The 21685-nt window shown below is 41.7% G+C and overlaps 1 protein-coding gene and 1 pseudogene across 13 annotated transcripts in view; one reads left to right on the forward strand and one right to left on the reverse strand.

Annotated features, from left to right (window-relative positions):
* SFSWAP (splicing factor SWAP) overlaps nucleotides 1-21685 on the reverse strand; it is a 96041-nt gene that overhangs the window by 38479 nt on the left and 35877 nt on the right. For 11 of the 12 annotated variants that reach the window (XR_008379459.1, XR_008379458.1, XM_053587628.1 and 8 more), the window contains 2 exons: nucleotides 1638-1878; nucleotides 11-142 (listed from right to left, as the gene is read on the reverse strand). Coding sequence is in view for 10 of the 12 variants with exons in the window: in XM_053587628.1 (XP_053443603.1) it covers nucleotides 11-142; nucleotides 1638-1878 (373 nt within the window). In the remaining 2 variants the exon portion in view is untranslated. The remainder of the gene's footprint in view (nucleotides 1-10; nucleotides 143-1637; nucleotides 1879-21685) is intronic. The other variant, XM_053587629.1, reaches the window with a different exon arrangement.
* On the forward strand, nucleotides 15726-16802 carry LOC128583447 (ADP-ribose pyrophosphatase, mitochondrial-like; annotated as a pseudogene). Its single transcript, XR_008379460.1, has one exon. The product of XR_008379460.1 is annotated as an ADP-ribose pyrophosphatase, mitochondrial-like (transcript).

A 21685-nucleotide genomic window follows, 5' to 3' on the forward strand; every position in this document is an offset into this window, starting at 1 on the left:
TTCATCTGACCTTTGATCATTCTTGGCACGAACGCTGGTCTCAAATTTCAGGCCATTCCTGGCGACATATTCTGCCAACTTGTCTATCACAGGCTGGATGTCCGGGGGTGGGGGAATGATGGCAGCCACGGGAGCAAGTGCACTATGGAGAAGAGCCCTATGAATTGAGTGACCTGGTGCCCTGGTGCCTTTCCTGCCTCAGACATACAGGTATGTGGGTCACAAATACATGGGGAAGGCTTTTTACGGTAGGTGAAGCTAATTAAAACCAGATAGTGAAAATGGGAATTTTATTGAAAAAGGAGAATTAAAGTGATAAAAACAGGTTTTCCCTGCTAGTTAACATTTCCCCAGTTATGAGCCACTTCTTAGAAACAATAAGAAACAAGTCAAGTGCTAGTTTTTTGTTATATTGAAAAAGTCAGCAAGCATGACTCAAAATTCTTCACTTTAATATTTGAGTTTCTCAGCATGATCTGAAAGAGGGTTTTATATATATACAAATATATGTATGTATGTTTTTTTTTTTTTTTTGAGACAGTCTCACTATGTCGTCCTTGGTAGAGTGCCATGGCGTCACAGCTCACAGCAACCTCAAAGTCTTGGGCTTAAGTGATTGTCTTGCCTCAGCCTCCCATGTAGCTGGGACTACTGGTGCCCACTGCAATGCCTGGCTATTTTTTGGTTGTAGTTGTCATTCTTGTTTGGCAGGCCCGGGCTGGGTTCAAACCTGCCAGCCCCAGTGTATGTGGCTGGCGCCCTAGCTACAGGCGTTGAACCATAAAAGAGGGTCATATATTTTTGTAGAAACATTTAAGTATTCCATTAAGTTTCCTAAGAGCCTACTATAAACATGGGGCATTCCAGTTCCTCTAATAAGACACCTGTCCTGTATACATTGCATCCACCCCACAGCACTGAGTGAGCCCTTTCTGTTGGAGGGCTGGGCGCTCCCCTGTTGTCTGCGCAGGTTATCTGGTCTAACTCCCAGATCCTCACCTGCCAATAGCTTGTGCAAGACTCAAGAAGTGTCCCAATGGCTTTGTCGGCAACTCTGGCAGCCTGCATGTTTTGCAAACAACTACAGTTCACCTCATACTGAATTGCCTGTTACTGTCCAGTAAGACACCAACAGAACACATAAAATGTTGGAGGTAAGGGCAGGGCTGTATGCTAGATGAGAATTCAAGTATGTAAGTGGATGGACTTCCTTGCTAAGAATTTTTATGTTATGACAATTTCTGTTTCCTGTCAACTTTGTAACTTGGGTTTTTTTGAGATAGTCTTACTCTGTCACCCTGAGTGCCATGGCATCATAGCTCATAGCAAACTCAAACTCTTGGGCTCAAGTGATCCCTTTGGTCCAGCCTCCCAAGTAAATGGGACTAAAGGCACCCAGCTAGTTTTTCTATTTTTACTCAAATTCCTAAGCTCAAGCAATCCGCCCTCCTCAGCTAAGTGCTAGGATTGCAGGTGTGAGCCATTGCATCTGGTATGACTTAAGGATTTTGATAATAACTACTTAGGTAATGAAGATCCTGTATGTCACCCAGATTACAACTTCCTCATTGAGATGCAGACGTCTGCAGGGACTGCTATGCTGAGTGGTTCACAGCAGGCTAGAGGGCAGCACTTACCTTGTGGTGGTGGTCGTGGAGGTGGCCCCACTGCTTGTTTTGGCTGTGATTGGTGGGGGTGGCGGTGTGGTCCCAGGAGGTGGGGGGGCAGTGGTTGTCACCCCGGGGGAACTGGACACGGTCACACCAGCAGGAAGAGTGCTGTAGTAAGTGGCCACATCGATTCCCGGAGGGGGAGGTGCCAGGCAGTAGGTACCATCTGGCAGCATGTAGTAGCTGTAGTACATGGCAGCTACAGCTGCTGGGAAGACAGATTTGGGGAGTGAGTGTGGCAAGGCCAGGCCAGGCTCCCCAGGTACACTATCGCGTCTGCCCATTTCCAACCAGGTTGTTCTCTGTTTCACTGACACAAGGCTACCCACGCAACAAACAATTTAGAAAAACTAGGTGAAGCCAGAACACATGTCCAGGGATAAACAGAAAGTGAACAGTATAAGGACATTCCAGACAACCAAACATGAATGTTCTCTAGACAAATAAATGTTTTCCTTAACTTCAGAACGTGCAGAATGGGAAAAAAAATCCCCTCTCTATAGGCAACTGGTTACTCTTCTTTAGTGGTGTGTCAAGATAATCAATGCTTATGAAAAAGCACACATGTAAATGACTGTCCTTGGCTTTTCCCTATTTTGACACCAATTGTACACTCTCTAGGCATTTTACTTTTTCCATTTAAATGTTCACCTTGGAAATCATCCCATCTACAAAGCTGTGTTGCTCTTTTTAACACCTGCATTGGATGTCCCCCCCACGCCCACCATGCACTTAGGAAGTTCTGACAGACTACTGGGCTGTTTCTGAGCTTGTCTATCATAAATAGTGACACACAATTTTGTGCACACATGCAGGTATCTATAGGATAACAGCACACTGTTTCAACAATTAAACATTCTCTAAATTTATCCATCTCTTAGGAGAAAAATGTTCAAAACCAGCACAAATTATAAAAGATTTAATCATGTAATCATAAATTTTTATTTTTAATCCTGTTGTAGATAAGCAACTGGTTCTGACTTCACAGAGAATTAATTTCTTCTTCATTAGGGATGGTGAAAAGGTTTATCTAATTAAGAAATTTTGTCTTCATTTTCAATTAATTCATTTAAAAACAGTAACATTAGTGAACACTGAAAGCTTTATGTTGACCATGGTTTTCAGTAATATATTTTATGGAGGGTAAAAGATCATGAGGTATAGCAACTTTATATTTCTCAGTGATACTTAGATCACTGCCTTTCCATCTGAGGCTGGGGAGACTGCATGAGTCCAACATGCCATAGACACACTCACATTTGTTAACGACTTACTGCTTATTAATCACACACGTGTCTACTCTTAGTTTGTCATTCTCTAGCTCAGGGGTGTCCAAACCTTGGGTCTCTGGGCCACACATTAAATACACAGCTACTTGAAAGCTGATGAGCAAAAACCCCAAAAGATCTGCACATAATTTTCCTGATACCTGCCACTACAGATAAACAACAATGTTCTCAAAGAATAATCCTAATTACTGTAGCCGCCTGTTCAGAGTCTTTTAAAATCACTGAGTAGAACCCAAGTTTGCCATCATTAATATAGAAAATGTACACATCTACATAACAAAACAGCTTTGGGTTTTTTGGATACTTTTTATTATAAAAGTAAAAGTGGGCAAAATAAAACTAGTGGGATCCTTGACACTGTATCTGAGAAACTAATGCAGCAGTATCTGATTTGATGGGAGTAGCTGTGATTCTTAGTGAATTCTCTAAGTGTTCATCAGATGTTTTGGTTCTAACTTTACTCTTAAAGTGCTTCATTGTTGAAAATAGTTGCTCACAAATGTGGGTGCTGTCAAAAAGTGATGACACAAATAAGGCATGATTAAGAAGTGAGGGATATTTGTCTCTGGGAATATAGAACCTATAAAAGTCCAGTAAAAAGACATGATCAATTTTTTCCTTAAGTTGAATGCCAGCCGCAGCTCTATGCATTCCATCTGAAAATCTGCAGGTAACATACTTAGGTTGACTGAAAATGGAGTTGCCAATGCACCAAAATATTATTTCCCTGGAAATCTTGCAATCTGTTTTCAAATTCTTCTATCAAATCCAAAAGCAAGGCTGCATATTTTTCACTGTTCACAGACCGTGTTTCAGGTTGAAATGCATAAAATTGTTTCCTTAATTGGAGCTTGCCATAATTACAGTTTCATTTAGAATGTTTTTATAATTTGAAACATTATATTGGTAAGTTGGTTTTTACCTTGAAGATGCATGTTTATCTCATTTAAATGAGCGGTTAAATCCACTAAAAGCGCTACATCTGTAAGCCAGTTTTCATTGTCAAGTTTTTGTTTTAGTACAAAACAAAAAATTGGCACAAATTTAGTTTTTGATACCATAAATGATGACATGCTGCAAATCATAAAATCTTTTTAACATTTGGGCTTGACTAACCCAACCCCTTGGCCTTTACGAAACTCACAGTTTAGATGATGACTGGCATGACGTCATCCATTTAAAAAAGATTTTGTGCATAAATTTTCTTGACATTCTATGCAATGATACTTTATCAAAGGCTAGTTTTGGGTGGCAATTCCATCGTTTTCTATTAGTTTGACAAGTCCTTCTCTTTTACCTACCACTGTTAAGGCATCATCAGTAACTAAATCTGATACACTGACAATGAATAAAGAAAATTGCTTTAAGGTATCTTTTGCTACTTCGTAAAAATCTCTTCATATAGTTATATCTTTTAATGGCATGAAAGAAGTTACTTTTTTTTTTTTGAAAGAAGCCATTTCTTTAGTCACATTGTATCTGTCATCAATACCTCTAATAAAAATGGCAAGATGGGCGGCGCCTGTGGCTCAGTGAGTAGGGTGTCGGCCCCATATGCCGAGGGTGGCGGGTTCAAACCCAGCCCCGGCCAAACTGCAACAAAAAAATAGCCGGGCGTTGTGGCGGGCGCCTGTAGTCCCAGCTGCTCGGGAGGCTGAGGCAAGAGAATCGAGTAAGCCCAAAAGTTAGAGGTTGCTGTGAGCTGTGTGACGCCACGGCACTCTACCCGAGGGCGGTACAGTGAGACTGTCTCTACAAAAAAAAAAAAAAAAAAAAAAAAAAATGGCAAGATGAGGTGTGTTTGTACTATCAGTGCTGTCAATCCATTGCCAAAGCATAAAATTTAAAATTATTAACTTTACTTTCCAAACTTCTTTTTTTTTTGAGACATAGTCTCACTATGTCACCCTTGGAAGAGTGCTATGGTGTTACAGCTCATCGAAACCTCAAACTTGTGGGCTTAAGCGATTTTCTTGCCTCAGACTTCCAAGTAGTTGGAACTACAGGCGCCCGCCACAAAAATAGCACCTGGCTATTTTTTTGTTGTAGCTGCCATTGTTGTTTGGCAGGCCTGGGGCCAGTTCAAACCCACCATCCTGGTGTATGTGGCTGGTGCCCTAGCCCCTTAGCTACAGGCGCCGAGCCAACTCTCCAAATTTTGTGATAAGATTTCCAATTTCTTCAATTCCCCTGGCCATAGTCTGGAGAGACAAACTGATTTTAGAAATATCTTCCTTTTTTTCAGGGTAAATTATATCTGCCATGCTTTCCATACACTGCTTATATAAACTCTCCATCAGTAAATAGTTTTGATTTTTTTGCTTTTAAATATGCTACCACTTAACTAGCTTTTACAATGGGATCCATCTGAGTTGAAACAAACAAAAAAAAAGTTTGTTGAGAAGACAGACTTTTTTCAGTTCCACTATTTTATCTTTACAACACAATCCTTCATACACACTGAATGTGGCAACAGTTTCTATATATAATCTCTTTTCAAATTATAGTCTTTGAAACGTCCACAAATTCTCTATGAAGTAAGAAGCATGCCTCCACAAGGAAGTAGTCATCTGTCCACTTTTCATTGAATAATCTTCCTATATCTGTAATTTTTCTTTTGGAGGGTTCTGTTTTCTTTTGAGATGTTGTAAATGCCATGCTAAGATTAAAAAAATAAAATCACAGACAAGGGACTATATTTACTTTCATTATGAAAATCAATTGACAGGAAACTAGAAAGCAAAGTTTGGGCCTTTCCACATTTTGGATACCAATGCGGGGCAAGGCGGAGGCTGATTGTAAAGCATGGCAGGTGATGTGAAAGGTGCTGCCCAGGTGTAGAAGTACCTTAGTAATCAAATAAGAATGCTCTCCTGACCAAATGACATTAAGTACCTAATGCTCCAATGGGAGGTTGAAATAGAATTATTGTCTCACCGAGTCACCTGTAACATCTGAGGGTGACAATTCAATTGTCTGTGCTTGGGAGATAACACACTGGAAGCCACTCACTGCTGTAAAACTGAAGCCACGCATGTGTACAAATAGTGAGAGTGTACTTATGCTTATTTTACCTGACAATGTTGTCCACAAAGTTTATGCCTGAGAACCTTGCAATCGAATTCCACCAAAAAAAAAAAAAAAAAAATTCACACAAAAAAATCAATGTTTTAAATAACTTTACAATTGTGTTTTAGGCCAAAAGTGGCCTGTGAGCCAAGGGTTGGACATCCTTGTTCTAGCTCAACGTTACACACAAACCACTGTTACACGGGAACAGCAATAAGTCTAAATTTTCAAAATAAGGTATATGGCCTCAATGTACTTTTCACACTTACTTTCTTCAACATAGAAACAAATAACATCTCTGGAGAAAGGCCGGGACCAAGATGAGACCATGTGATGTAAACAGGGGTCTAGACTCCACTTTCTCTGCAGCCCCAGGACTGAGGACACAGTATTTGTTGGATGGACAAATTGATATGGGGTTCAAAGATAGGCTTTTCCTATCAAAATCAGGCATTCACAAACACGTGTGCTTACACAGAACACAACATTATCCTTTAAAGCATGGAATTACTATTCCCACCTACTGCCCCTTGGCATGCCCAAGCCATTATGGATCCTCCTTCTCAGCCCTGGGCTAAGACACCACCCTTGAGGAGGTGGCCTGGATATCCCTAGGGATTACCAACAATGCACCCTGTGTCTCTGTGAGGGCAGCCAGCCAGACCCAACTAACCTAGTACTGACTACTGCCAGCCTGAGCCTTACATCTCAGCAAAGAGGACAGAAACCCCATGTCTTGTCCTGGACCATTAATCTCTTGCCTAAAAAGAAACCCAAGTAGATTTTTTTTTTTAATTATTTCTTTTTAGAGACAGAGTCTTACTTTATTGCCCTCAGTAGAGTGCTGTGGCGTCACACAGCTCTCAGCAACCTCCAACTCCTGGGCTTAGGTGATCCTCTTGCCTCAGCCTCCCCAGTAGCTGGGACTACAGGTGCCCACCACAACACCCAGCTATTTTTTTGTTGCTGTTTGGCTGGTGCTGGGTTTAAACCTGCCACCCTTGGTATATGGGGCAGGCGCCCAACCCACTGAACCACAGGCACCGCCCCCCACATAGATTTTAAACTGTAGCCACAAAGAAGGTATCCGAATGCATAAAATCAAACAGAAAAGTTTGTGATATTTCAACTAGTAGTATGTATTATGTAGTTCCAACTTGATACATTCTTCACGTAAATGCATGCATGAAGAACAGAAGAGAGTAAACTGCTTATTGCTTTCAAAACTGAGTATTATTCCTTTGAAAGTAGTAATAGGTAGGTTGGGTATGGTGACTCATACCTATAATCCCAGGTACTCTGGAGGCTAAGGAAAGAGAATCACTTGAGCCTAGGAGTTTGAGGCTGCAGAGAGCTATCATGACATCAATGTACTCCAGTGACATCAATGTCACTCTGGGTGACAGAGAAAGGGAGGGAGGGTAGGGAGGTAGGGAAGGAAGAGAAGGAAGGGAAGCAAAGAAAAAGGAAAGATAGGGAAGAAAGGAGGGAAGAGAAAGGAAAGAAGGAAAGGGAGGAAGGAAGCAAAAAGAAGGGAAGGAAGGAAGGAAGAACTTGGATGCAGACTGTTAGTCTATATGACCTACTAAGCCTTCCATTTTCCATCATGTTAAATTAAAACAAAGTGTTAAAAAAAGCAACACTGCTGGCAAGACGGCAGACTAACTCAGAAACTCCCCTACTATAAACATCTAAAAATTTTGGCTGAAATATAATCAAACATTTAAAATGCACAGCTGAGCTCAAAGAAAGAGACCGTTGCTACGTGTGAAAAAAAAAAAAAAACAAAACAAAACCAGAAACAAACCCCCAAACCGGAAAATGCCACCTGGAACAACCCTAGTCTGGTAAACAGCCTACTGCAGATGTTCATACTAAGAACTGGCCTCAGGCCTCAGGCCCTGGTGCACTTACTTGACCCAGACCAGTAGTTTCCCACGGGACATGAGAGACCAAGACTAAGTGGAGAGAAAACATGTGTGACATCTGTAGGATAGGCTCCTAAGATTTCTCATCTACACACTCTGTGATTCTTTCCAATAAGCTTTTATTAATTAAATCTATGAACCTGTGCAGGGGATGCTCACTTGCTGACAGGTGCTCTGGGGCACCACTGAGCCACAAGCAGCTGAGGAACCCACATAGCAGCAGTGGCTCACTGATTTCACCACATAGCTCTTGGGCCCCTTCTTCCAGATCTTCCTTTTGTAGACTGTCAGGGACACTAAGGTCTCAGGGAAGAGGACAGATCCATCCTTCCCCATAGATACTGGGTGTATGACACTCTGGCCCAGCCTGCACTCTCGCTCTCCTGCCCGCCCACAGGTTCCCATCATGGGTGTGACCACCCAGTGTCTCTGCCTGCCGGGAAGCCCTTCTTCAGCTCATGCACATCCAGTGCTTTGGGAAGTTAGAGCCTCAGACCAACTCAGGAAGCCCCGTTTTGGCCTCATGTGGGACCCTGCACACATCCCCTAGTTCCTGCAACACCAGGACTGTTGGTGCAGCTATGGTCCCAAGGGCTCCACATCCTAGAAACAACAACGGTAACACCTCAGCAGCTCGCACAGCTCCCCGATATGTAAACTATGTAAATTCTCAAAAGGCACACCTATCTTATTAATAAAATAATGTTGAAAAGACAGCATTGTGCCCTGTGGTCCTTACCTCCCTAGTATCTTCCCTGGCGATGGCCCTGCCTCTCAGCCTCCTTCCCTGGAGCTCTGAATTATGTCCACAGAGATTTTTCTTATGTCAATGGCTTTTCCCTGACAACTACAAAGCTCCCATCTTAGCCTTGGGCTGGACTTGAACATGAACTGTCTATCTGACAGTGTCACTTGGACATCTCACTCATTCCATGTCCAGAACAGAGTCCAGGACTCCTCTCACAGTCCTCTGCTCAGGTAGCTGCCACATCTCTCATCCTTTCAATCGTCCAGGCCTGCATGTCCTCATGAATGCTGCTCTGATCCTGCCCCATAGCTCTGGGGGCTCCTGTTCACTCCATGCAGAGCCCCCAACCTGCCCTCTTGATCAGGATCAGGTTATGCCCATCTGGGAGGCCCTCCCACCATCCTACCTGCCTACTCTTCCACCCGGGGCTCTGGTCACTACCAGGCTCAGCCTGGACTCTGTAGTCTCTGGCCACAGAGCTGCCCCGATTTCTTGAGGCAATGTCCCTGGTTCACTACTTTTCCTCACTGTGCTTAGTCACATTTACTTGTCATCCTCTGGGTCTGCCCTTTGTTCTCTAGAGAAAACAGTTCCATGATGGAAGAAACTCTGCCTATTGCTTTCCTGGCATGGCAAAAACATGACACAAATTTGTTCAATGACTGCATAAGTTAAGACCCTACCTCAAATGTCACCAAATATAGACTGCAAAAGCAAGTGATGTGCCTGAGAAGCATGCTCTGCACTAGGCCAAAGCTAAGCTGGGCCACACACAGACAGCCCTGCTCCTGGAACCATAAAAATGCTCAGACACCAATAGACAACCAGGTGACAAATACACATGTAGCAGGTTTCATTTAACCTAAATGTAAAAAACTTTTTTATTCCCACAAACTGGAGATTTCGATTTTATCTTTAAAAGTCAAACTTTCCTAAAAATCTGTTCGAAATGCTCTTATAATCTGGGTGCTTGAAAATTTCAGAAATATTCCTCAAAGTTATGGGAGTAAGCATCCTTAATCCCTAAGTTATTCTGACTTTCCTGTGTTTTTTTTCCCTTCCTTGTCCACATGTGGACTGATTTCTCAAAAACACAACATGGATGGTATTGAGCAGACATGCGCATCCCACAGCACTCACGTGGGGGACACATGGCATGTTGCAAGGCCCAGACCACAGTTTACATTTGTTTCCATTTAATTTCTGAGCTAGATTCCAGGAGAGCCCACAGTGAGCAGAACTCACGCAAAACAGTGGCCCTGCACACTGTCCACTCTGAGGCTCCACAGCCTCATTTGCTGCTAGGGGCTGCCACTTCCAACAGGTTTATTTGGTGGCACACCAATGTCAGAATTAAGTTATTTTCATGGTAATTCCACTATTTAAGGTATAATTCTAGGCTTGGTGCCCATAGCACAGTGGTTACTGTGCCGGCCACATACACCAAGGCTGGTGGGTTCAAATCTGACCCAGGCCAGCTAAATGACAATGACAAGTGTGACAACAACAAAAAGCTGGGCCTTGTGGCAGGCGCCTATAGTCCCTGCTACTTGGGAGGCTCAGGCAAGAGAATCGCTTGAGCCCAAGAGTTAGGGGTTACTGTGAGCTGTGACGTCACAGCTCTCTACTGAGGGTGACATCCTGAGACTCTATGTCTCCAAAAAAAAAAAAAAAAAGAAAAGAAAAAAATCTATAATACTTTTTGTTGTTATAAATAAACCTTGGAAGGTTTGATGATCACCTGAGGATCTGATTCAGATCCTGAAGTAGATATTACTTTTTAAGTCTGTCACACCTGTTGTAGCCCACTTATTCTACAGAGTTAAGCTCTCTTTACATCGAAGACCTGAACCCTAGGAGAGATGAAAATTATGTGATTTTACCTTATATATGTATTTACTTTTTAAAGTTTTTGTAGAGACAGGGTCTTGCTGTGATGCCAGGATGGTCTCTAACTCTTAGTCAAGGGATTCTCCTGTCTCAGCTTCCCAAAGTGCTGAGATTATATGATTTTAAGTGTTAGGCACCAATAACATAACTTAATAATAACTTATTATTACTAAATTCTGCATTCTCAGGGTAAAGAAAGTACCTAATAAATCCAGGGGTATTAAAAACCTTCAAGGAGCTGGGCTTAGTGGCTCACGCCTGTAATCCTAGCACCCTGGGAATCCAAAGTGGATCGATCTTCTGAGATCAGGAATTGAGGTCAGCCTGAGCCAGAGTGATACCCTGCCTCTTAAAAAAATAGCTGGGTGCTGTGGTGGGTGCCTGTAGTTCCAGTCAAGCTACTCAGGAGGCTGGGGCAAGAGGGTCAGTTGAGCCCAATAGTTTGAGGTTGTTGTAAGCTATGATGGCACGGCACTCTACTGAGGGCAACAAAGTGAGACTGTCTCAAAAGGAAAAAAAAAGATCTAGGAGGCTAAGGTGGGAGGATCACTTGAGCCCACCAACACCAGCCTGGGCAACATAACAAGACTTCCCCTCAAAACAAACAAAAGTTCTCTGGAGGCAGAAGAGAAAACAAAGCTGAGAAATTCTTTCTTTCCTTTTATACTAAATTTATCTTTTCTACTTATCTCTATTCTTTAGGCTTTAACTCCTGAACTCAGATAATAATTATTGAAAGGTCCCTTCTGGCCATTGTTTGTTTTAGGTAAGGTATTTATTGATCAGTTCTCTATAACACAAAATTAGATACTGCAGGAATAAAAATAGTTCAGCAAACCAAAAACTCCTAAAGATGCTAAGTCCATAGTTTTAAAATAAGAAAACACTATTGTCCTTTCCATCCCTCTCAAAAAATTTACAAGCATATATTAATTGACTCCTCAAAGAATATTACTTGACTGCTGAAAGAATGTCTAAATACCTTCTGAGATAAACCTAGAGATAATCCTTACCATAAAGGATGATCAGAAATGATTTTTTTTTTTTTTTGAGACAGAGCCTCAAGGTGTCACCCTGGGTAGAGTGCTGTTGCATCACAGCTCATAGCAACCTCTAACTCCTCAGCTTAAGCGATTCTCTTGCCTCAGCCTCCCGAGTAGCTGGGATTACAGGTCACAATGCCCAGCTGTTTTTTTTTTTTTTTTTTTGAGAGAGAGCCTCAAGCTGTCACCCTGGGTAGAGTGCCATGGCATCACAGCTCACAGCAACCTCCAACTCCTTGGCTTAAGCAATTCTCTTGCCTCAGCCTCCCAAGTAGCTGGGAGGCGCCCACCACAATGTCCAGCTATTTTTTGGTTGTAGTTGTCACTGTTGTTTAGCTGGCCCAGGTTGGATTCGAATCCACCAGCCTCGGTGTATGTGGCCAGCACAGTAACCACTGTGCTATGGGAGCCAAGCCTAGAATTTTACCTTAAATAGTGGAATTACCATGAAAATAACTTAATTCTAACATTGGTGTATGTGGCTGGTACCTTAGCTTCTTTAGCTACAGGCGCTGAGCCCAGAAATATCTGTTAAAGGGCTCTTAAGTCCAAACACATTTGAGAAAACAAATGTCAAACATAGTTCACAATACCCACACTGCATTTCATCTGCTTTGTTGTAAACCTCCACACAAGTCAGTATCTTAATATAAGTCATGAAATAAAAGAAGACTTTTTCAGTACTATTAAATTGGAACAGAAAAATGTGAATAACAGTGATGCAAATATATACTATTAATCTAAAAGTAATCTATCTTAGACTTATGAACATGTTACTTTGGAATTTTAGCCAGTATATTTAAAAGTTCTCTCTGGCTGGTTGCGGTAGCTTATGAACAGAATCCTAGTGTCTTGGAAAGCTGAGGTAGGAGAAGTGTGTGAGGCCAGGAATTTGAGACCAGATTGGGCAACACAGTGAGACCCTGTCTCCTCCAAAATAGAAAAATTAGCTGGGCATGTTGGCATCTATAGTCCTAGCTACTTGGGAGGCAGAGGTGGGAGGATCACTGGAGCCAGAGGGTCAAGGCTACAGTAATATGTGATCATGCCACTGCATTCTAGCCTGGGATACAAAGCAAGATCATATTTCCAAAAAGAAAAAGAGAATTTTGTTTTTGAACATAAGGCTTTCTTCCATAAAAGCCTGTCTCTAGACTTAACCTTAAAATTTTCATCAGTAACCCTGAAAGTAAAAAAAAAAGTTTAAATTTTTATCACTAAATTAAATTTGGAGACTACATAACAATAGCTTCTAGAGAGTTCTGAGTAAAAAAAGCACAGGCTAAGTGACATCTGGGCCCTGTGGTAAACAACTCAAAGTAGGTCTAGACCAGTGGTTCTCATCCTTCCTAATGCAGGGACCCTTTAATACAGTTCCTCATGTTGTGGTGACCTCCAACCAAATAAAATTATTTTCATTGCTACTTCATAACTGTAATTTTGCTACTGTTATGAATCATAAAGTAAATATCTGATATGTAGGATGGTCTTACGTGACCCCTGTGAAGGGGTTGTTCGACCCTCAAAGGGGTTGTGACCCACAGGTTGAGAACTGCTGGTCTAGTAAGGGAACCATGACAGGGCCAGGAGCGCTGTGGTGCTTAGGAATGTCTTCCTGTGGGCTCCTGACAGGGAAAGGAATCCACTTCAAGACAGTTTCAAGATCTCATAAAAGAGGCTCAGCACCAAAAGCTTAGCAGCTAGAGTGCCTGGCACATACACGGGAGCTGGCAGGTTCAAACCCAGCCTGGGTCTGCCAAGGAATGACAACTACAACAAAAAACAGCTGGGCATTGTGGTGGGACCTATAGTCCTAGCTACTTGGGAGGCCGAGGTAAGAAAATCACTCATGAGTTTGAGGTTGCTGTGAGCTGGGACACCATAGCACTCTACCAAGGGCAACATAGTCAGACTCCGTCTCAAAAAAAAAAAAAAAAGGTATCTCATAAAAGAGAACAGAAGATGGGTCTTCCAGTGAAGGCTACTCTTAGAAGGGGAGACAAAGGAGCTCACAGAAGGTGAGAGCATGTCAAGGAGAATTGTCTACACCATGTCAGAATAAAAAGGTGTGGTACAGGTGGGGATGAATGAAGGGAGAAAGGCACAAGACCCTGCAAGCTCATTCTAGCAAGAGAAATGGACACAGGAACACTCCATGCAAATGGCCAGAACTCAGTCTAGAAGAAAATGTGCCCTGAAGCACCTTTGAACTTTTCTGAGCCACAGCTCAATCTGGGAAGACAGGAATTCAATAAGGCACAAAGAGAAGACAAAAACACCGCATGCAGTCAAAAGGCAGACTGCTAAGCCGGGTTCAGCAAAGGGGCACCATGTTGTTGCACAGCTCAGAAGTGGAATGGTTTTTATACTGTTAAATGGCTGGGGAAAAAACCCAAAAGAGAATTTCATGATGTAAAAATTATATGAAATTTAAATTGTGTTGTCCAGAAACTAAGTTTTGTTGACTCCCAGACACAACTGCAAGTGTATGACTGAGGTTGCTCTAGTTATAGCAATGAACTGGAGGGCCGTGGTAGACCTCAAGGCTGGAAGGCCAGGGGATCAACTATCTGGGCCTTGGTAGATAGAACCAGTGACATGTGCACTGTAAGGGGTAAAACAGACGTGGATGGAAAAAACTCCCAAGTACTGACTTGGATGGATATAATCACGCTGAATGTTAAAGAAAGACAGAGAATAAAACAACAGGAAGAAAATGACTCAGAAGAAAAAAAGAAGATGCAAAGTAAGTAGGACATGACAGTAGATAAGGACCCCCTCTTCTGCCAAAATAAGGAAATTAGTGTCTTGTAAGTGAGGAGCCAAGAAATGGAACAGAAAAGAAGTCCCTTGAAATGAGAGAGAATCTTTGATCGAAAGGTAGATAATATGTTCCAGGAAAAAAGGAGAAACATGATGTGGTTAATAAAATTCAAGAGCATTTGGTAGATCAAGATGGCAGACCAGAAGGATCGTGCAACTGAACTCTCTTAGAATGACTGGGGAAAAAGAGAGAACCCAGCATTACCTGGTGCAGAGACCTTACCAGGAGTTATAGCTCAGGGAGCAAAAAAAGGAGGTGGTGAGCTAGATGCAGTATATGATCCTGAGTGGTGGAAATCTGATGAATTAGGCAGGTGACTGTGACCGGCTGCCCCGCCCCCCCACTTCCCCACAGAGGTCCCTAGATGAGAGGAAGCCTTTCCAGAGTTTTCAGTAGTTGGAGGAAGCTGTGCATTGAGTGGAAAGCTTGGAAGAGTGGGCAGACTCGAACAGTATACAGCAACCAGATTTGAATGCTAGTTAGAGTGGACCTGCCATAGGTTTGGTGGGTGGTGAGGCAGCCTTACTGAGAAGGTCTTGAGAAGTTCTTAGCAGGGGCCTAAAGCATGGCCATCTTAATTCCACCTGCCAGGATCAGAACTCTACTCTTGAGACAGGTTGTGGGACTCTATAGGAACTGGATTTGGAGGGCACTGTGGACCTGCCCCTGAAAGATTCTTGTAAGCTTTAAGATCTCAACTGGGCAGGGTCTGAATGCTGAAGAAACAATCAGGCTATCACCAAAGGCAACTAAGTTTGGAATAAGGACCACAGAGGTTGCTGGCTGTACTGTCTCCTAAAAAACCCATAGTTCCTCCTGGTGTCCTGGCACACTATTGCAAGATACTGTCATCAACAGCAAGGATTTCTGCTTGAAACAAAGGAGGCAGTGAGAAGGAAAAAGAAGGACAAGCAGGTAAACAAGAACACATGAGGAGGAACCAACAGAAAAATTTGGGCAACATGAGAAATCAAAACAGAGGAATTCCCCCAAAGGACAATGAAACAGCTACTACAGACTCCAATTATAATTAATGAACTTGACAGAAAGAGAATTTAAAATGTGGATGATGGTGGGGGCCCCTGATCGGCCTGGGCGACATGAACCACTGAGCGCACCAGGGAGGCAGTTTGGCCTCCCTGTGTGGATGCCTTGACTGGGCTGAGAAAGGACCCCATCAGCAGGTTTTCAAGGAGTCAAACACCAGGAGGAACTGGCATGAGGGAACAGGTACCTACACAGGAAGACGTCTAAGGCAAGAAACTCATTTTCATCCTGTTGGTTTCATCTTAGTACTAGCACCATGTCTGGTTCTAATAGTTCCAAAGAGAATTCCCACAACAAGGCTCTGACATCTCCTTACCCAGGTTCAAAAGTTGAACGAAGCCAAGTTCCTAATGAAAAAGTGGGCTGGCTCGTTGAGTGGCAAGACTATAATCCTGTTGAATATACTGCCCTCTTTGCCTTAGCTGGACCCAGGTGGACAGATCCTCAGATCAGTGAAAGTACCTTTTCCCCGAAGTTTAATGAAAAAGATGGGCATATTGAGAGAAAGAGCCAGAATGGCCTGTATGAGATTGAAAATGGAAGACCTAGAAATCCTGCAGGACGGACAGGACTGGTTGGCCAGGGGCTTTTGAGGCGATGGGGTCTAAATCATGCTGCAGATCCCATTATAACCAGGTGGAAAAGAGATACCAGTGGAAATAAAATCACCCATCCAGTTTCTAGGAAACACATCTTAATAGTTTGTTGCAATAAAAAGGATAGACTGTGGAGAATGGGCAATCCCAGGGGGGATGGTGGATCCAGGAGAGAAGATTAGTGCCACACTGAAAAGAGAATTCAGTGAGGAAGCTCTCAACTCCTTGCAGAAATTGAGTGCTGAGAAGAGAGAAATAGAGGAACAGTTGCATAAACTCTTCAGCCAAGAACATCTCGTGATATATAAGGGATATGTTGATGATGATCCTCGAAACACTGATAATGCGTGGATGGAGACAGAGGCTGTCAATTACCATGATGAAACAGGTGAGATAATGGATTATCTTACCCTAGAAGCTGGAGATGATGCTGGGAAAGTGAAATGGGTTGACATCAGCGATAAGCTCAAGCTTTATGCCAGTCAGTCTCAGTTCATCAAACTAGTGACAGAGAAACGGGATGCACACTGGAGTGAGGATTCTGAAGCTGTCTGCCGTGGGGTATAGCTCATGGTCTCTGTAGAAGTTGAAAGCCCGCAAAGGAGCAAGTGCTGAAAAGGAGGCAGGATCACCCAACTTATGCTGTAAAAAGGGCCAGGGCGGCCACTGGGCCTATTCACTTCCAAAATGATTTACATTTAGAGGGTTTTATATCAGAATAAAAATTAATAAATATGATGAAACAGAAAAAAATAAAATAAAATGTGGATGATAAAGACAATAAAAGGAACAGATGAGAAAATGCAAAGACAGAACCAAAAGTTGGAAGAGAGAGATGTAGAATATAGAAAAAATATGGCGGAGCTTAAGGAAAGGAAGGAGACAATCAGGGAATGTAAAGATGCAGGAGAAAATATCAAAAATAGGTTAGACCATGGAGAAGAAAGAACCTCAGAGCTACAAGATACAGTTTTTGAGTTAACCCAGGTAGTTAAAGAGGCAGAAAAGAAGAGAGAGAAAGCAAAGCAGGAGCTTAGAGAACTACGAGACTGACTCCATGAAGCATTCAAACATATGAATAATAGGGATTCCTGAAAGGGAAGAAGATTGTCCCAAAGGAATGGAAGCCCTACTGGAGACTATCATAATTGAAAACTTCCCAAGTTTTACTAAAAACACTGCCACACTCCTTTTAGATGGGTATCAAACTCCGGGTCAGCTCAACTTAAACAAAGCCTCTGCAAGACACATTGTGAAAAACCTGTCCAAAGTCAAGATGAAAGAAAAAATTGCGCAAGCAGCCAGGAGTAAGTGCTAACTGACCTACAGAGAAAGAGCCATTATGATGACAGTAGACTTTTCAACTGAAACCTTCCAATCCAAAAGAGCACGGTCATCAAACTTCTTAAAACAATTGATAGGCTAGAATTCTGTATCCTCCTAAACTAAGCTTCAAAATTGATGAAGAAATCAAATCTTTTGTGGACATACAAGCACTGAGGAAATTTGCCACAAGACTAGCTCCACAGGAAATACTTAGACCTATTCTGAGCACTAACCACCACAATGGACCACCAGCAAAGTAAACACCAAGAAGCTAAGGTCAACACTTACTTTCCACAATGGCACATAGGATAAAACTACACAACAGACTTTCACAAAATAAGATGAATAGAACTCCGCCACACTTATCAAACCTCTCAATAAATGTCAATGGACTGAATTCACCACTGAAGAGGCACAGACTGGCTGATTGGATAAAAAAGCAAAAGCCATCCATATACTGTCTTCAGGAGACACACCCAGCCTTGAAGGACAAATCTAGACTCAGATTTAAGGGATGAAAAACAGTATTTTAAGGAAATGGAAATCAGAAGAAAGGAGGGGTTGCAATCTTATTTTCAGATACAGCAGATTTAAAGCAACTAAAGTTAAAGAAATACAAAGATGGACACTTCATACTAGTTAAAGGAACAATATGCAATAATTTCCCTTTTAAATATTTATGTATCCAACTTAAATGCTCCTAGATTTATGAAACAGACCTTGATGGGTCTGAGCCATATGATACTCCAAACACTGTAGAGGATGCCAAGAGCCAGACGACGTCTGAGCAAAATGATTTGCAGCTGGGGGATAGACCCTTGGGTGATTCGTCCACAGGTGCTCCATGCGGAGAAAGAGCCCAGCCCATGTGATCCTTAGGCACGTAGTCATTGTCTAATACTCCCCTCATCTGTCTTGTGCTGTCTCAATAAAAGGCTACTACGGGGCGGTGTCTGTGGCTCAACGGAGTAGGGCGCCGGCCTCATATGCCGGAGGTGGTGGGTTCAAACCCAGCCCTGGCCAAAAACTAAAAAAAAAAAAAGGCTACTATGGAGGTTGCTCAGGGCTATCCCGCAATCAAGGTTAGCCCACCTCCTGCAAGCTTGTATTTCTAATACACGTCACGCCTGGTTCCTTTCTGTGGCAATTGAGACCAGAGCCATAGGGGCCACAGGGGCTGCAACAAAACACTATAATAGTGGGGGACTTTAACACCTCTCTAACAGAGGTGGACACATCCTCTAAACAGAAACTAAACAAAGATACAAAGGACTTAAATGTGAACCTAGAACAAATGGGATTAACAGACATATACAGAACATATCATCCCAAAGCTAAGGAATACACATTTTTCTTGTCAGCCCATAGTATGTACTCCAAACTTGACCACATCCTAGGACACAAATCAAACATCAGCAAAATTGAAAGAACAGATTATATCTTGTATCTTCTCAAACCACAAAGCAATAAAATAAAGGTGGACCTCAACTTCAATAAAAATGTTCATCCCCACACAAAAATGTGGAAATTAAACAAACTTATGCTGAATGATAGATGGATTCAGGAAGATATAAAACAGGAAACTTTTAAATTCCTCAAACATAACAACAATGAAGGCACAAGTTACCAAAACCTATGGGATACAGCAAAAGCAGTTGTAAGAGGGAAATTAATCACATTAGATACCTACATTCAAAAAACAGAAAGAGAGAGCATCAGCAAACTCATGAACCATCTTATGGTTCAGAGATGAATGAAACTGAAGACAAAAGACTCATTCAGAAAATTAACAAAATAAAAACTTGGGTTTTTTTGGCCAGATAAAGCCTTTGGCCGGATTAAGCAGAAACAGAAAAGTGCAATCTCTAATAACCTCAATCAGAAACGATAAAGGGGAAATAACAGAGGGCTCAGAGATACAAGAGACGATCTCTGAATACAAGAAACTCTACACCCTATGTGGGAGGCTAAGGCAAGAGACTCGCTTAACCTCAAAAGTCTGAGATTGCTGTGAGCTGTGATGCCACCGCACTCTACTGAGAGCGACAAAGTGATACTCTGTCTCAAAAGTAAACTCTATGCCTAGAAATTTAACAATGTGCAGGAAATAAATCAATACCTGGAATCACACCCTCTCCCTAGACTTAATCAAGAAGAAATAGATCTCTTGAACAGACCAATTTCAAGCACTGAGATTGAAGAAACCTTCAAAGAAGAGCTTATACACATACCGCAAAAATAATTCCAAAAACTGAAAAGGAAGGAATCTTCCCTAACATGTTCTACGAAGCATACATCACTCTGATACCAAAACCAGGAAAAGGTCCAATTAAAAAGGAGAATTTCAGATTAATTTCACTAATGAATATAGATGCAAAAATTCCCAATAAAATCTGAGCTAATAGATTACAGCTACACATTAAAAAAATCGTTCATCACAATCAAGTAGGTTTCATCCCAGGGATGCAAGGCTGGTTTAACATATGCAAGTCCATAAACATAATTCTCCATATCAGCAGAAGCAAAAACCACCACATGATCCTCTGAATATGCAGAAAAAGCGTATGGTAAAATTCGATAAAATTCAAATCCTTTTCAAATTAGACTCTGAAGAAAACAGGCATAGGTGGCACATTTCTTAAACTGATCAAAGCCATCTAGGACAAACCCACAGCTAATATTATACTAATGGAGTAAAACTGAAAGCTTTTCCACAAGGCTGTCCTCTGTCACCACTACTATTCAACACAGTGGTGGAAGTTCCAGATGATAAAATCAGACAAGAGAAGGAAATAAAGAGCATCCAAACGGGGGCAAAGGAGGTCAAACTCTTGCTCTTTGCTGATGATATGACCTTATACTTAGAGAAACCCAAAGGCTCAGCCACAAGACTCCTAGAAGTCATCAAAAAATATAGCAATGTCTCAGGATACAAAATCAATGTCCACAAATCAGAAGCCTTTGTATGTACCGATAATAACCAAGTTGAGAAGAAGCTAATCAAGGACACAATTCCCTTCACAGTAGCTTCAAAGAGAATGAAATACCTAAGAATATATCTAACAAAAGAGGTAAAGGACCTCTATAAAGAAAATTATGAAATCCTAAGAAAAGAAATAGCAGAAGCTATTAATAAATGGAAGAACATACCATGCTCATGTCTGGGAAGAATCAACACTGTCAAAATGTCTATACTTCCCAAAGCAATGTACAGATTCAATGCAATTCCCATTAAAATACCAACATCATACTTTCAAGATTTGGGAAAAATAATTCTTCATTTTGTATGGAACCAGAAAAAACCCTCTATAGCCAAGGCAATTCTTAGTAATAAAAACAAAGTCAGGGGCATCTCCCTACTAGACTTTCAGGCTATACTACAAGGCCGTAGTGATCAAAATAGCATGGTATTAGCACAAAAATAGAGACACTGACATCTGGAACTGAATAGAAAAACATCAGATAAAATTAACATTGTACAGCCACCTGATCTTTGATAAACCAAACAAGAACATACATTGGGGAAAAGGATCCCTATTCAATATGCGGTGCTGGGAGAAATGGATAACCACATGGGTGAAAGACTGAAACTAGACCTGCACCTTTCTACACTCACTAAAATTGATTCAAGATGGATAAAAGTTCTAAATCTAAGGCATGAAACAATAAAAATCCTCAAAGAAACTGTGGGGAAAACACTTGAAGATGTCAGCCTGGGGAAAGACTTTATTAAGAAGACTTCAGTGGCAATTTCAACAACAACAAAAATAAACAAATGGGACTTAATTAAATTGAATACGTCTGTAGAGCTAAGGAGACAACAACCAAAGCAAACAGACAACCATCAAAATGGGAAAAGATATTTGCATATTATGAATCAGACAAAAGCTTAGTAACTAGGATCTATAGAGAACGCAAATTAACCAACATAAAAAAGCCAATAATCCTTTCTATCAATGGGATGGGCAAGAGAGATGAATAAAACTTTCTCTGAAGAAGATAGACAAAAGGCTAACAAACATGAAAAAAATGTTCATTGTCCCTAATTATCAGAGAAATGCAAATCAAAACCACCCTGAGATTTCACCTAACCCCAGTGAGAATGTCCCACATCAGGAAAATCTCAAAGTTGCAGATGCCTGGCATGGATGTGGAGAGAAGGGAACACTTTTACACTGTTGGTGAACTGCAAACTAGTACAACCCTTTCAGAAGAAGTACAGAGAATCCTCAAAGAACTAAAACTAGACCTCTCA

Source organism: Nycticebus coucang, chromosome 4 (assembly GCF_027406575.1).
Source record: "Nycticebus coucang isolate mNycCou1 chromosome 4, mNycCou1.pri, whole genome shotgun sequence".
Taxonomy (NCBI): domain Eukaryota; kingdom Metazoa; phylum Chordata; class Mammalia; order Primates; family Lorisidae; genus Nycticebus; species Nycticebus coucang.